Below are 10,515 nucleotides of genomic sequence, written 5' to 3' on the forward strand. Positions count from 1 at the left end.
CTTTGACGCAGGCGGTGTGGACTGAAAACACTATGCTAAGTTAAAGATGCCAGTCACGTGCACATGTGCACACACATAAATCATACTTTATGATCCCACTGATACGAAATGTCCTTTCTAGAGACAGAAAGTATATTAATGGTTGCTTAGGGCTGGGATGGATGGAGGGGTAGGGGGATTATAACCAGAGGGTATATAGGTTCCTTTTCTGTTTGTTTGTTTATTTTTATTTATTTATTTTTTTTTTTTTAGAGAAAGAGAGAGACGGAGTGCAAGCAGGGGAGGGGCAGAGAGAGAGGGAGACATAGAATCTGAAGAGGCTCCAAGCTCTGAGCTGTCAGCACAGAGCCCGATGCAGGGCTCGACCTCACCAACTGTGAGATCATGTCCTGAGCCAAAGTCGAACACTCAACCGACTGAGCCACCCAGGCGCCCCCAGAGGTTTCTTTTTGAAGTGATGAAAATATTCTAAAATTGACTACAGTGATGGTTACACGTATCTGGGATATACTAAAAACCACTTAATTGTCTATTTTAAGTTAGTGAATTGTGTGGTGTGTGAATTATGTCTCCATAAAGCTATCAGAAAGCAGGGGGAAAGGAAGCTCACTTTCCAAAAAGAGGAAGGAAGAAGGACGGCGAGGTCACTGAGGAGCTAAAAGCAGCCTTGAGGCAATGAGGCTGTGAGGAGGCAGATAATTATAGTCAAAGAAAGCATTCTGAAAGTTTGAGTTCTTGGAAGTAGCAGCATTATGAGTAAGCGATAATAAACAGTGTGTCTGATTAGGGTCTTGGAGGTAATGACTGTGGCAAAGGTCAAATTCCGTGAGGCTGCACGATTCGCATCACTAAAACAACTGGGACGTTTGGGGCCAAGGAGACCAGACCGAAAGCCATCGATTCATGAAATGTATGGCCAGGTAGAAATAGACTTGCCCACCAGATCCCCAACGCCAGCTGTGGCCCTGGGACACCTTGACGCATAAAAAAAAAAAAAAAGGCATCATTTCAGAGCAGCGCTGTATCTTTGAGACTTACTGCCCCCCAAAAGTGGTCAGAGAAGATAACAACGGGAGGGCGCCCGGCTGCCTCCATCCGTAGAGCATGGGACTCCTGATCTTGGGGCAGTGAGTTCAAGCCCCATCTTGGAGGTCAACTTAGTTTAAAAAAAAAAAAAAAGATAACAATCAGTTTGAAAGCATCTGGACAAATACACAAGAAGGTGAAATAAGCCATGATGGTATCCGTGTATACAGCAGGCCCTGCATCTGGATCCCCGCTGGTCCAGAACCCTAGAAAAACAGGACCCTGGAGGCAGAGTTCACACACCCAGGATACAATGAAGTCGATGGGAGCCTTTACCACGCTGCAGGCTCAAGTGTGAGTCAGAACACCCCTTTTATGGCGAGCCAATAACGTTATGTCCTAATCTGGAAGCCCTCCCAACAGCATGCTGTTCAGGGTTACCGGCATCTCTAAAATCCGCATCATGGAAAACACCAGCCAGTGAAGCCATTTAGCAAGGAGGGAAGGAAATAGGGCCACAGAATTGAGTTCAGATTTGACCAAGAGCTCCCAAACTGCAAAATCACTCCGCAGGGTGACAATATATACCTACTGCTTTCAGACTTTCTACAACTGGACATTTCTTGCACTTGACAAAGGATTTATTATTGCTGGCTATGTAGGTTCCTGATGCTGGGGAAGGGGGCTATACACAGAAGCAGGAGACAAGGTCCTCAACACTCAGAACACTGGAGAAGGTGTATGCAGAGGGAAAAGAACACAAAATTTTGTGGCAGACCATGACCCAAAGACAGCTTCGGCAATCTCTCCCGCCCCATGGGCACCCTTGCGATGTGACCTTAATACCCCCTCAAGAATGAAGTCCATTTCTCCCCTTGAATCTGAGCCAGCCTATGGCCTGATTTGACCAACAGGATACAAAAACGACCCTCTGTAACTTTGGAGGCCCGGCCTTAAAAGCTTCTACCTTCCCTGCTTGGAACACTGTCTCTTGGAAGCCAGCTGCCAAATACAAGCACCATCAGGCTGTGAGGACATCCAAGCTACCCACTGGAGAGAACCATCACGTGGAGGACCAGCCATGTGAGTGATACCTTCTAGGACCTTCCAGCCCAGCCCAGCCATGAAGCCAAATGAATGAGCCAGTCAACATAAGAACGGCCCAGCCAAGTCCTGCCTGAATTCCCGGCCCACGAATCATGAGCCAATTAAACAGATACTGTTTTAAGCCACTGAGTTTTCAGGTAGTTTGTCAAGTGGCAACAGATTCCTGAAACTAACTTGAAGCCAGGAAACTAGGCCAGAGTCCTGGTTCCCGTTCGCATCTAGCCAGGTGACCCTGGGTCAATGACTTGCCCCTGGACTGCAATTTCCTCATCTGTAAAAATGAGAAGGTTGTTGCAGGTGCACTAAAGAGCTATCCAGTTGTGACAACGGGCGAGGCCATCAGGGCTGTGGATATAGAGGGGCAACTACTTCAGCATCGGAAGGAACCGTGGACCAGGAGACAAAAGTACTGGATGGTTAACAGAGGGGACAGCTACATGGCTCATAGTAAGTGCTCACTAAATACCAGCTCTAATCATATTGTCTTAGCAGTTCTGTGACTATAGACAAGTTAATCCCTCTGATCCCCAATTTTTTTTTCATTTGAGAAATGGAGATAAAACCAATGTTTCTGTTTCTACGTGAAGAAAACTCTTTGTATGGGAAAGTCCCATGCAAATCAAAAATCACCTACAAATGGAAGGCATAACTATGTTAGTAACACTTGTATTGTTCTTTGGGCCAAAACCATTAGCAGTCTCCTCCTCGCCCGGCAAGGGGAGAGAGTCAGGAGATGGCACTGGCCCCCAGGAAGACACCCCGGGAAAGGGAGAGGCTGGTACAGAAGGGCCATACAAGCATTCAAGCCGAGTGAGATTTTTACCACCCACAGCAATGATCAATGGGCGAGGCACCCATGCTGAACACGGAACGCAGGTGATCCCTCAGGAGCCACTACCAGTCCACGGGGACATCTGGAAACAGCCCGGCATTAAAAATTTAAGTAATTCCTACATCAAAGTCCAAGAGGCCAGCAGCCTGAGGATGCCCCACCAGTGAGCTGTGAATGAGGCCACTGCCCGGCATAGAGTGAACACTCCATAAAAATGACTAAATAAGCAATACCTTTGGGAGTCTGAAGCCAAAGTTCCCAGGTTGAAATGCTGGCTTTGCCGTCCACAGCTGTGTGCACCAAAGCAGGCAACAACCTCCCTGAGCCTAGATCCTCATTCATAAGACATGGGGAGACCCACCTCTAGGGAAGGGGTAAGAATTACACGATTCCGCTTAATAATTAAATGCACGATGTTGTGTGTAAGTGCCCAGACCCTCTGACTCCCAGACGCCCTCCAACCCCAGCCGCAACCTTTCAAATCTCTGCAGAACCCTGAAAATGAGCGGCATCCATCCAAACAGTCACTTCACCCAGTGTTGATTCTGAAAAGCTGCCAGCCCTTGGGACAGAAAGACATGGGCTCATTTTCCAAGGGTATCTGACAAGGCAGCAAGAATACATTTACATTTTACAGCCTGTGATTTTCCAAAACAAGAGACGAATGTGGTGTGGATTTAACCCTGAAATCCCAGGGACCACGCAGGCCCACAGACACTGCTCTGTTGGGAGGCGGAAACCAGCCAGAGGCGGCGCTAGCCCATGGGACAGAAAAGCTTCCGCTTCCACCTCTACTCAGGTCTAGACTGACGGGGTCTGACGGTGCTGGCGTCCAGCGTCAATTACAAAGGGCTGGGGGTTAAGACCCAGCTGAGCCCCGCCCTCGCTCCTCTACCTTGCAGAACTCAGAGCAGGCCTCCTTGGTCCCCTAGGTCTCAGGTCCGCATCGGGAACACCGCCTGGACCAACTGTGAAACCCCCTCTAATCAAGCACCACTGCGTGTGAACCCAGGGAAGTTGCTAACGATCGGCACTACGTCATGCAGCCCCCAGGCGTTCGCTTAGGAAAAAAAAAAAACTGCATATGGGGAAAGCGAAGGTAAGATCCAGCAAGCTGGAGGCCAGCCTCAAGCCCCATGCCTCTCAAAGTCTGGTCCCAGTCACTTGCATTAAATCACCTGGAATGCTCATTAAAGGTACACAGTCCCAGGCTCCCCAACTCCCCAGATGTAGCAAATTAGACTTGGGGGGGGGGGTGGCAAGAATCAGACTTTTCAGTCCCCTCACCTGGTGATTCTTACGCATACCGGGTTCTGAGACCCAGTTGGGACCAAAGGCAGAGGCTGAGAAAAGAAAAGGATTTATTTTATGTACTTGTTTATTTATGTTGAATAAAAAGGTTTTTAGAGCACTTTAATTCTGACCCCTCATTCTTGTGGAGCACTGGCGAGCCACACAAGGCGAAGCCAATTCCACAGTTTCAGTACATTCAAGAAAACTGAGTGATGACCGTGATGAAAATTTCATACTTTAACATGAAAAACCTGCTCACCAAAGCAACGGGCCTCGACGAAAATTAACCCAAACACCCCATCTTAGACCAACCAGGTCTATTCCGGGAGAAGCAAGATAAGATCTCGGCCACAGCCCCACTCTGGTCCCAGCCATACCCAGCAGTTCAGCTGTGCAGGGTTTGGGGGGGGGGCAGTGGGGGGCAGGGGGTGTCCTAGCGCTAGCAAATATGGCTGGGAGAAGGTTATTCGGGGGGATTAAAAAAAAAAAAAAAGGTTAAGATTCACCAAGTCACACATCTCCAGGAGAAGGAAAAAAATCTAAAGATAACTGACTGCATGGGGCGCCTATCAGACACTCCAAAGATGTTTCACAAATTGAAGGAAAAAGCCACCTGACAGAGTCATCCTTGCCGGAAATCACACCCTGCATCCACGAAGTCATCAAGGAAAAAAAGGGAACGAAGAGTAAAACTGCCTCCACATCGGAAGTACTGTCTTTCCAAAACCAGCAAGAACCTAAAAAACAACCCACTCGGAGGGGCAGTACTTTCCGTCACTTATCAGTGGCAGGCACACTGAGAAACCCTGGACCTTTGGGGGCGGGCGGCATAAAGAAAGAGCAGAAGCACTCTTCCCAAGTGATGGGCAGCGGGAGCCCCAGCTGGGATCGCAGAAACCAGAACGCCTCACCCCGGGGAAGTGCATCCCAGGGGGGCCAGCCTTTATCCCGCACCTACTGGTCCAGTCCCGAGGCTCGCGCCCCGCCCCCTCCCCGAAGGACGGACCTGCTGGGGCTCCGGCCTCGGCCCTGAAAATTCCAGTCATCCCCGCTAAATTCTTGAGCAGCGGTTCCCTGCTGGCTGCTGAAACTTAACATTACGCCACAAAACTAGCAAATGGGCAGCTTTCACCCCTCCCCCCTTCAATGACTGGCACTTGCAAAGGAGTCGTGGCAAATCAAGCATTTAAGAAGTGACTGACACTTGGACCCGGTTACCTGGAATTAAAAAAAAAAAAAAAAAAAAAAAAAAAAAAAAAAAAAAAAAACCACACACACCACTCCGGTATTATTTTCCTCGATCAGGAAGCAGGCATTCCCCCTTTAAAAGACCTTCCTGAAAACACCTCTCCCAAGGGATCCCAGCAGGTAAATAACACCAGAGCTTCCCTAAAGCGATTCTAAAGAACCAGGGGACCTGGCTGCGCTCCCCCGCCGGCTTCTCCTCCGCGGAAGGAGGGATCGGCAAGTCGAGCAGTCCCGGGAGGTGAGGATGGGGGAGTCTGCAGGTGGGAGGAGGGGGCGAAGCCATACCGCCCAAACTTCGCAGCTGCTCTGTAGCAGTTCTGGGCAGGAGCCCGGGGAATTCAGTCCCGAGAAGGGAAGTCACCTCCCTAACATTAAGGCCCCCCGCCAGCCCCGCGTCCGCTCGGACGTGCCCCCTCCCGGGCAGCGCCCCCTCCCCCGGGACCCCTCACCTTGGCCTCGAAGCAGATGCCGTGCTGGAAGGCGTCTTCGTTGTGCAAGGGGATCCGCAGGTCGTGCCCATCGTCCACAAGGTTGTACTTGGTTTTGCTGGGCATGGTGACCCGCGGTGGACCGGCTCCTCCAGAGGCGGCAGCGGGAAGGGGCCGGCCAGACCGGGCAGGGGAGCGGAGGGGAGGGGCGCGCGGCGGCCGCGGGAGCCGGGACCCGAGCGGCGCCGAGGGCCGGGCGGCAGCGGGCGGCGCGGCTGCGGGCGGCGCTGTGGCCGCGCGATTTCTGCGGGCGAGGAGGGCGGCGGCGGCGGCGGGAGCGGGCGGGAGGCGGCGGGCCGGGGGAGGGGAGCGGTGGGCGCGCGGCCCGAAGCGGGACCCGGCGCGGCGGCTGCCCCGGACGAGGAAGAAAAGGCGGCGGCGGCGGCGGCGGCGGTGGCGGCGGCGGAGCGGGGTGCCTGTCACGGAGACGCCGGATCGGCCGCCAGCGAGCGGCTCCTCCTGCGGGGCGGGCCCGGGCCGGCTCCTCCCGCGGGCGCCCAGGCCCCGCCCCGCGCCCGCCCCGCGCCGCCCGCCCGCCCGCCGAGCAGGTGAAAGTCCTCGGGAGCGCCGCGCCTGCCCTGCCCGGCCCGCGAGCCCTGCGGCCCGGCCCGCGAGCTGCGCCCTGCTCCCGAGCGCGCTGCTGTTTTTACGGTCACGTTCGGGGCCGGGCTGCTGAGGGTTAGACGCGGTAGCAGCGCCTTGGATGTTTTGTTTTTGTTTTTTGGAGGGGGGGAGGGGCGGTGTTTACGGTCGTGTGTTTATGTTCTAGCAGGAAGGCCCCAGTCCTGGCCCAGATCTGTGCAAATCGTGAATTCGGAGAGTTCCCTTTCCCTGGAGAATCAAGACTGTGCTCACCGGGGGCCCATCGCAGGCGCCTTTTCTTCCTTTGAGCGGTGATTTGTGACTTCTGTCATACAGGCTTGCGGGGGGGGGGGGGGGGGGGGGGAGTGCCTTTTAGAATGGTTGTAATATTAAAAAGCCATCAGCCCGTGGAAATGGGGTAGGCCACAAAAGGAATACTAAAGAGAATCCTCAACGTTTTTGTTTTTCTTAATTAAACCTTCTGTAACTGGGTATGGATAAGGTGAACTTCCAAGTTCTTTCTTTTTTTTTTTTTTTTTTAAACATTTATTTATTTTTGAGACAGAGAGCACGAGCTGGAGAGGGGCAGAGAGAGAGGGAGACACAGAATCCCAAGCAGGCTCCAGGCTCTGAGCTGTCAGCACAGAGCCGGATGTGGGGCTCACACTCATGAACAGCAAGATCATGATCTGAGCCAAAGTTGGGTGCTCAACCGCTCAATGGACTGAGCCACCCAGCCGCCCCACCGCCAAGTTATTTCTGACTGTTCTTTCCACTTTGGCAAATACTTCAGTCTATTTGCCTGTTGTTAAGAAGAGACCCATTTACTTCTTTCCTTTACATCAAGAGCTTCTGCTATGCGCAATGTGCAAATGAGGGGGTCATAGGATTATCTGTGAAGCATTATAGGTCGTGGTCCATGAAAGCTATAATCACCGTGCCTTCAAATTATTACCTCCCAAAAGCTGGTGCCAAAGCCAGTCCAGCCTGAGATCACTGAGACCAAATGGTCAGCTCCTCTGTAGGAGGAGGAATGATGGTTGAACTCATCATCTTAATCCTGCTTTTGGTGCCCTGTGGACACATCCACCCGAGACAACTCCCAAACCAAACAACACTGATTGTCATAGAGGCAAGGCTGGGAATCACCACAAAGCAACACAATGTGGCTTGCAAAAGGCATAGCTTCCTAGACGATTTCCATGATAAATTTATATAAGAGAATGCATTACTGCCATAATTGTATTTCTCATTTTGTCTCCTAGTGCTAAAGTACAATTGTCCTTTCCTATATGTTGCCTGCTTCCAATCTGCTGAAATTCCTGGCCAAGATGCAGCATCTTCTGAGATATCCCCTTAAATAAAGGCAAACTGATGACTAGAACAAATTCATCACCTACTTTATGCTGTATAGACTTTACTACAGACATAAATATTAGTAAGAGCCAAAAATCATTTGCACTGAGGAAATGCACCACTAACATTTTTATAAATACAGAACATGAAAATCTAATCGGGCATGTCTGACTCTTTGAATGTCATGGTGGTTTTAACATGCATCGTAATGTGCTCTCTAAAAGCTGGCATCAGAACTCGACCACTTCAAGGCAAGACCCTAAGCAACTACCTCACTTACATCTCCTTTTCCCTCCTGAATTTAAAGTCTTTTGACTCCAAAGGGCCTTCTTTCTAGATTTACTTGGGTCCCATTGGACTGGCTGAATTTTTGGAATTCACATTGTAGACCAGACACAAAAAAGCTGAAGCCCCAAAGGTATTTCAGGTCACTAATACAGTGACCACTACATAGTAGATAGACCTCTAGTAGTTATGTATGGAATCAATCACTGTAGCTAATATGCATTGAGCTTTTTCTATGTGTCAGGCATTATTCTTAGAGCTTTACGTATATTATCTCATTTAATATTTAAAACACTCCTAAGGTTCCTCCCATTTATGAAGAAACTGAGGCACAGAGAGTTTATGAACGTACCCAAGGTCACACACTTAGAAAGGAAAGGAGCCAGAATTTAAATCCAATTCTATGTCACAAGGTGTTTCCATCAAGGCCTGGATTGCCATGAAAGTCTTCTTTATTGCAAATGAGACGCCCGTCAAATTCAGGGTCCGAGTTTTATTTAGATGTGTATTGTTGCTAAGCTGTATTCGGTCCATTTCAGTTAGAAGAAATGGTCCAAACAGGAGAAGCCTGTTCTCTGTTTTGGCCTCCATTTAATACGTCAGAGCCACACAGGCATGAAAACACCCTTCTTCCAGAAACAATGGGCGTCCAAAGTAAATTTCCTTATTTTTTAGCAGTGATTTCAATCTTGTTTTTGCACCTTTAAACATAATTGAATTTCCCACAGCATTTCGAAATCTATTTTTTAAATGAATCAAGTTTTATCACTCTCCGTATCCTTCTGTATTTAAAACTGCTTAACACAATTTTAATCTGAAGTACATTTAATTAAGATGTAAATTGCTGAAGCGTATAATACTTGCTATGTTAAATTTTATTAAAACTTTGTTTAAAAGTGTTTTAAAAAAATTCCTAAATCCCTTTAGAAGTGGAAGTTACTAGGGGGTCCTCTAATTCAGCTCCTCTGTTGGAAAGACGAAAAAAAACAGAAACCCAGGGAGATGAAGTAGTTTGCCTAGTCCTCCCTGTAAGCTACAGCTCCTACCTCAGTAATCTTTTCATCACACGATGATGGGTTATAAGTAAACCGTAACACATATTTGGAACTGAGAAAATTGATTTGCTTTTGGTCGTAAAATACCTGCTTTACGATGCACTTCCTGTGCATTGTCTCACTTGGCCATACGGGATAAGTATGATCAGTATACCCATTTAACAGATGAGGAAACTGAGGCCGAGAGAGGGAAGGGTAGGTCATAGAGCAATAGGTCCTGGGAATCCTTCTGTGAGTTTAGCCAACAAAGAATAAAGATTGTATCAGCTTGCCTAATACTTCTCAGATGCACACCTGAATAGAACGCATCAAATCTTTGCGTAAATAATATAAAATGTTAAGAACACAGAATAATTTCCTCCTATTAGGTAACACTTAGCTTCAAAAGGTTGATTCTTTTTTCATGCTATTGTTTTTAACCCGACAGTGTCTCCTGGGGCATAGAGAGCTAGAAATCATTAGTGCCCCCCCTTCTTTTTTCCTCAATTGATAAGGAAGGTTTTATTCAAGGCTATTGCAATAGGGGAGAGAACTCAGAACTCACGGTTCAGAACTCAACCTGACCTCAAATCTACTGAAACAAACGACTGGAGAGTTGTTTTTTTGTTGTGGTTTGTTTTTTTGTTTTGTTTTGTTTTTTTGTTTTTACTTTATAGAGTAGTGAATTTATTCCTGATAAATAGCAAATGAAAGTTTCACATAAAGAACTTGCAAAGATACCTAGAGTGGGCCTACGATGTATACATGATAAAATAATCTTAGCATAAGATTTTGAAACTGGAAAAGCCATTACTTGAAGATCCTTTTAGTCTCTTATTTGATAGCAGAGAAACGGAGACCTATATTGCCTAAGATGTCAGTTAATGAATGGCAAAGGCAGGATGAGACACCTGGTTTAAAAAAAAAAAATATCTGGTCATGGGGCGCCTGGGTGGCGCAGTCGGTTAAGCGTCCGACTTCAGCCAGGTCACGATCTCGCGGTCTGTGAGTTCGAGCCCCGCGTCGGGCTCTGGGCTGATGGCTCAGAGCCTGGAGCCTGTTTCGGATTCTGTGTCTCCCTCTCTCTCTGCCCCTCCCCCGTTCATGCTCTGTCTCCTCTGTCCCAAAAATAAATAAACGTTGGAAAAAAAAAATTTAAAAAATATATATATATATCTGGTCCAGTGTTCTATCTATCACACTGTGCTATCGATCACCTGCTCATCAGGCCATTCATTTTAAGCTGGATTTTTTTTAAGTTAAT

At 48.6% G+C, this 10,515-nt stretch overlaps 1 protein-coding gene and 1 long non-coding RNA gene across 3 annotated transcripts in view; one reads left to right on the top strand and one right to left on the bottom strand.

Moving 5' to 3' along the window:
• Positions 1-6,194, bottom strand: part of CE4H1orf226 (chromosome E4 C1orf226 homolog) — a 283,880-nt gene extending 277,686 nt beyond the window's left edge. For both annotated transcript variants that reach the window (XM_043567575.1, XM_043567574.1), the window contains exon 1: positions 5,956-6,194. In XM_043567575.1, the coding sequence (XP_043423510.1) occupies positions 5,956-6,060 (105 nt within the window). In that variant the 5' untranslated portion in view covers positions 6,061-6,194. The remainder of the gene's footprint in view (positions 1-5,955) is intronic.
• A 389-nt stretch (positions 6,195-6,583) lies between these two features.
• Positions 6,584-8,089, top strand: LOC122475615. Its single transcript, XR_006295256.1, has 2 exons — positions 6,584-6,887; positions 7,842-8,089. It is a non-coding gene; the product is annotated as an uncharacterized LOC122475615 (long non-coding RNA).
• Positions 8,090-10,515: the final 2,426 nt, after the last annotated feature.

The sequence above is a fragment of the Prionailurus bengalensis genome, chromosome E4 (assembly GCF_016509475.1).
Source record: "Prionailurus bengalensis isolate Pbe53 chromosome E4, Fcat_Pben_1.1_paternal_pri, whole genome shotgun sequence".
Classification (NCBI taxonomy): domain Eukaryota; kingdom Metazoa; phylum Chordata; class Mammalia; order Carnivora; family Felidae; genus Prionailurus; species Prionailurus bengalensis.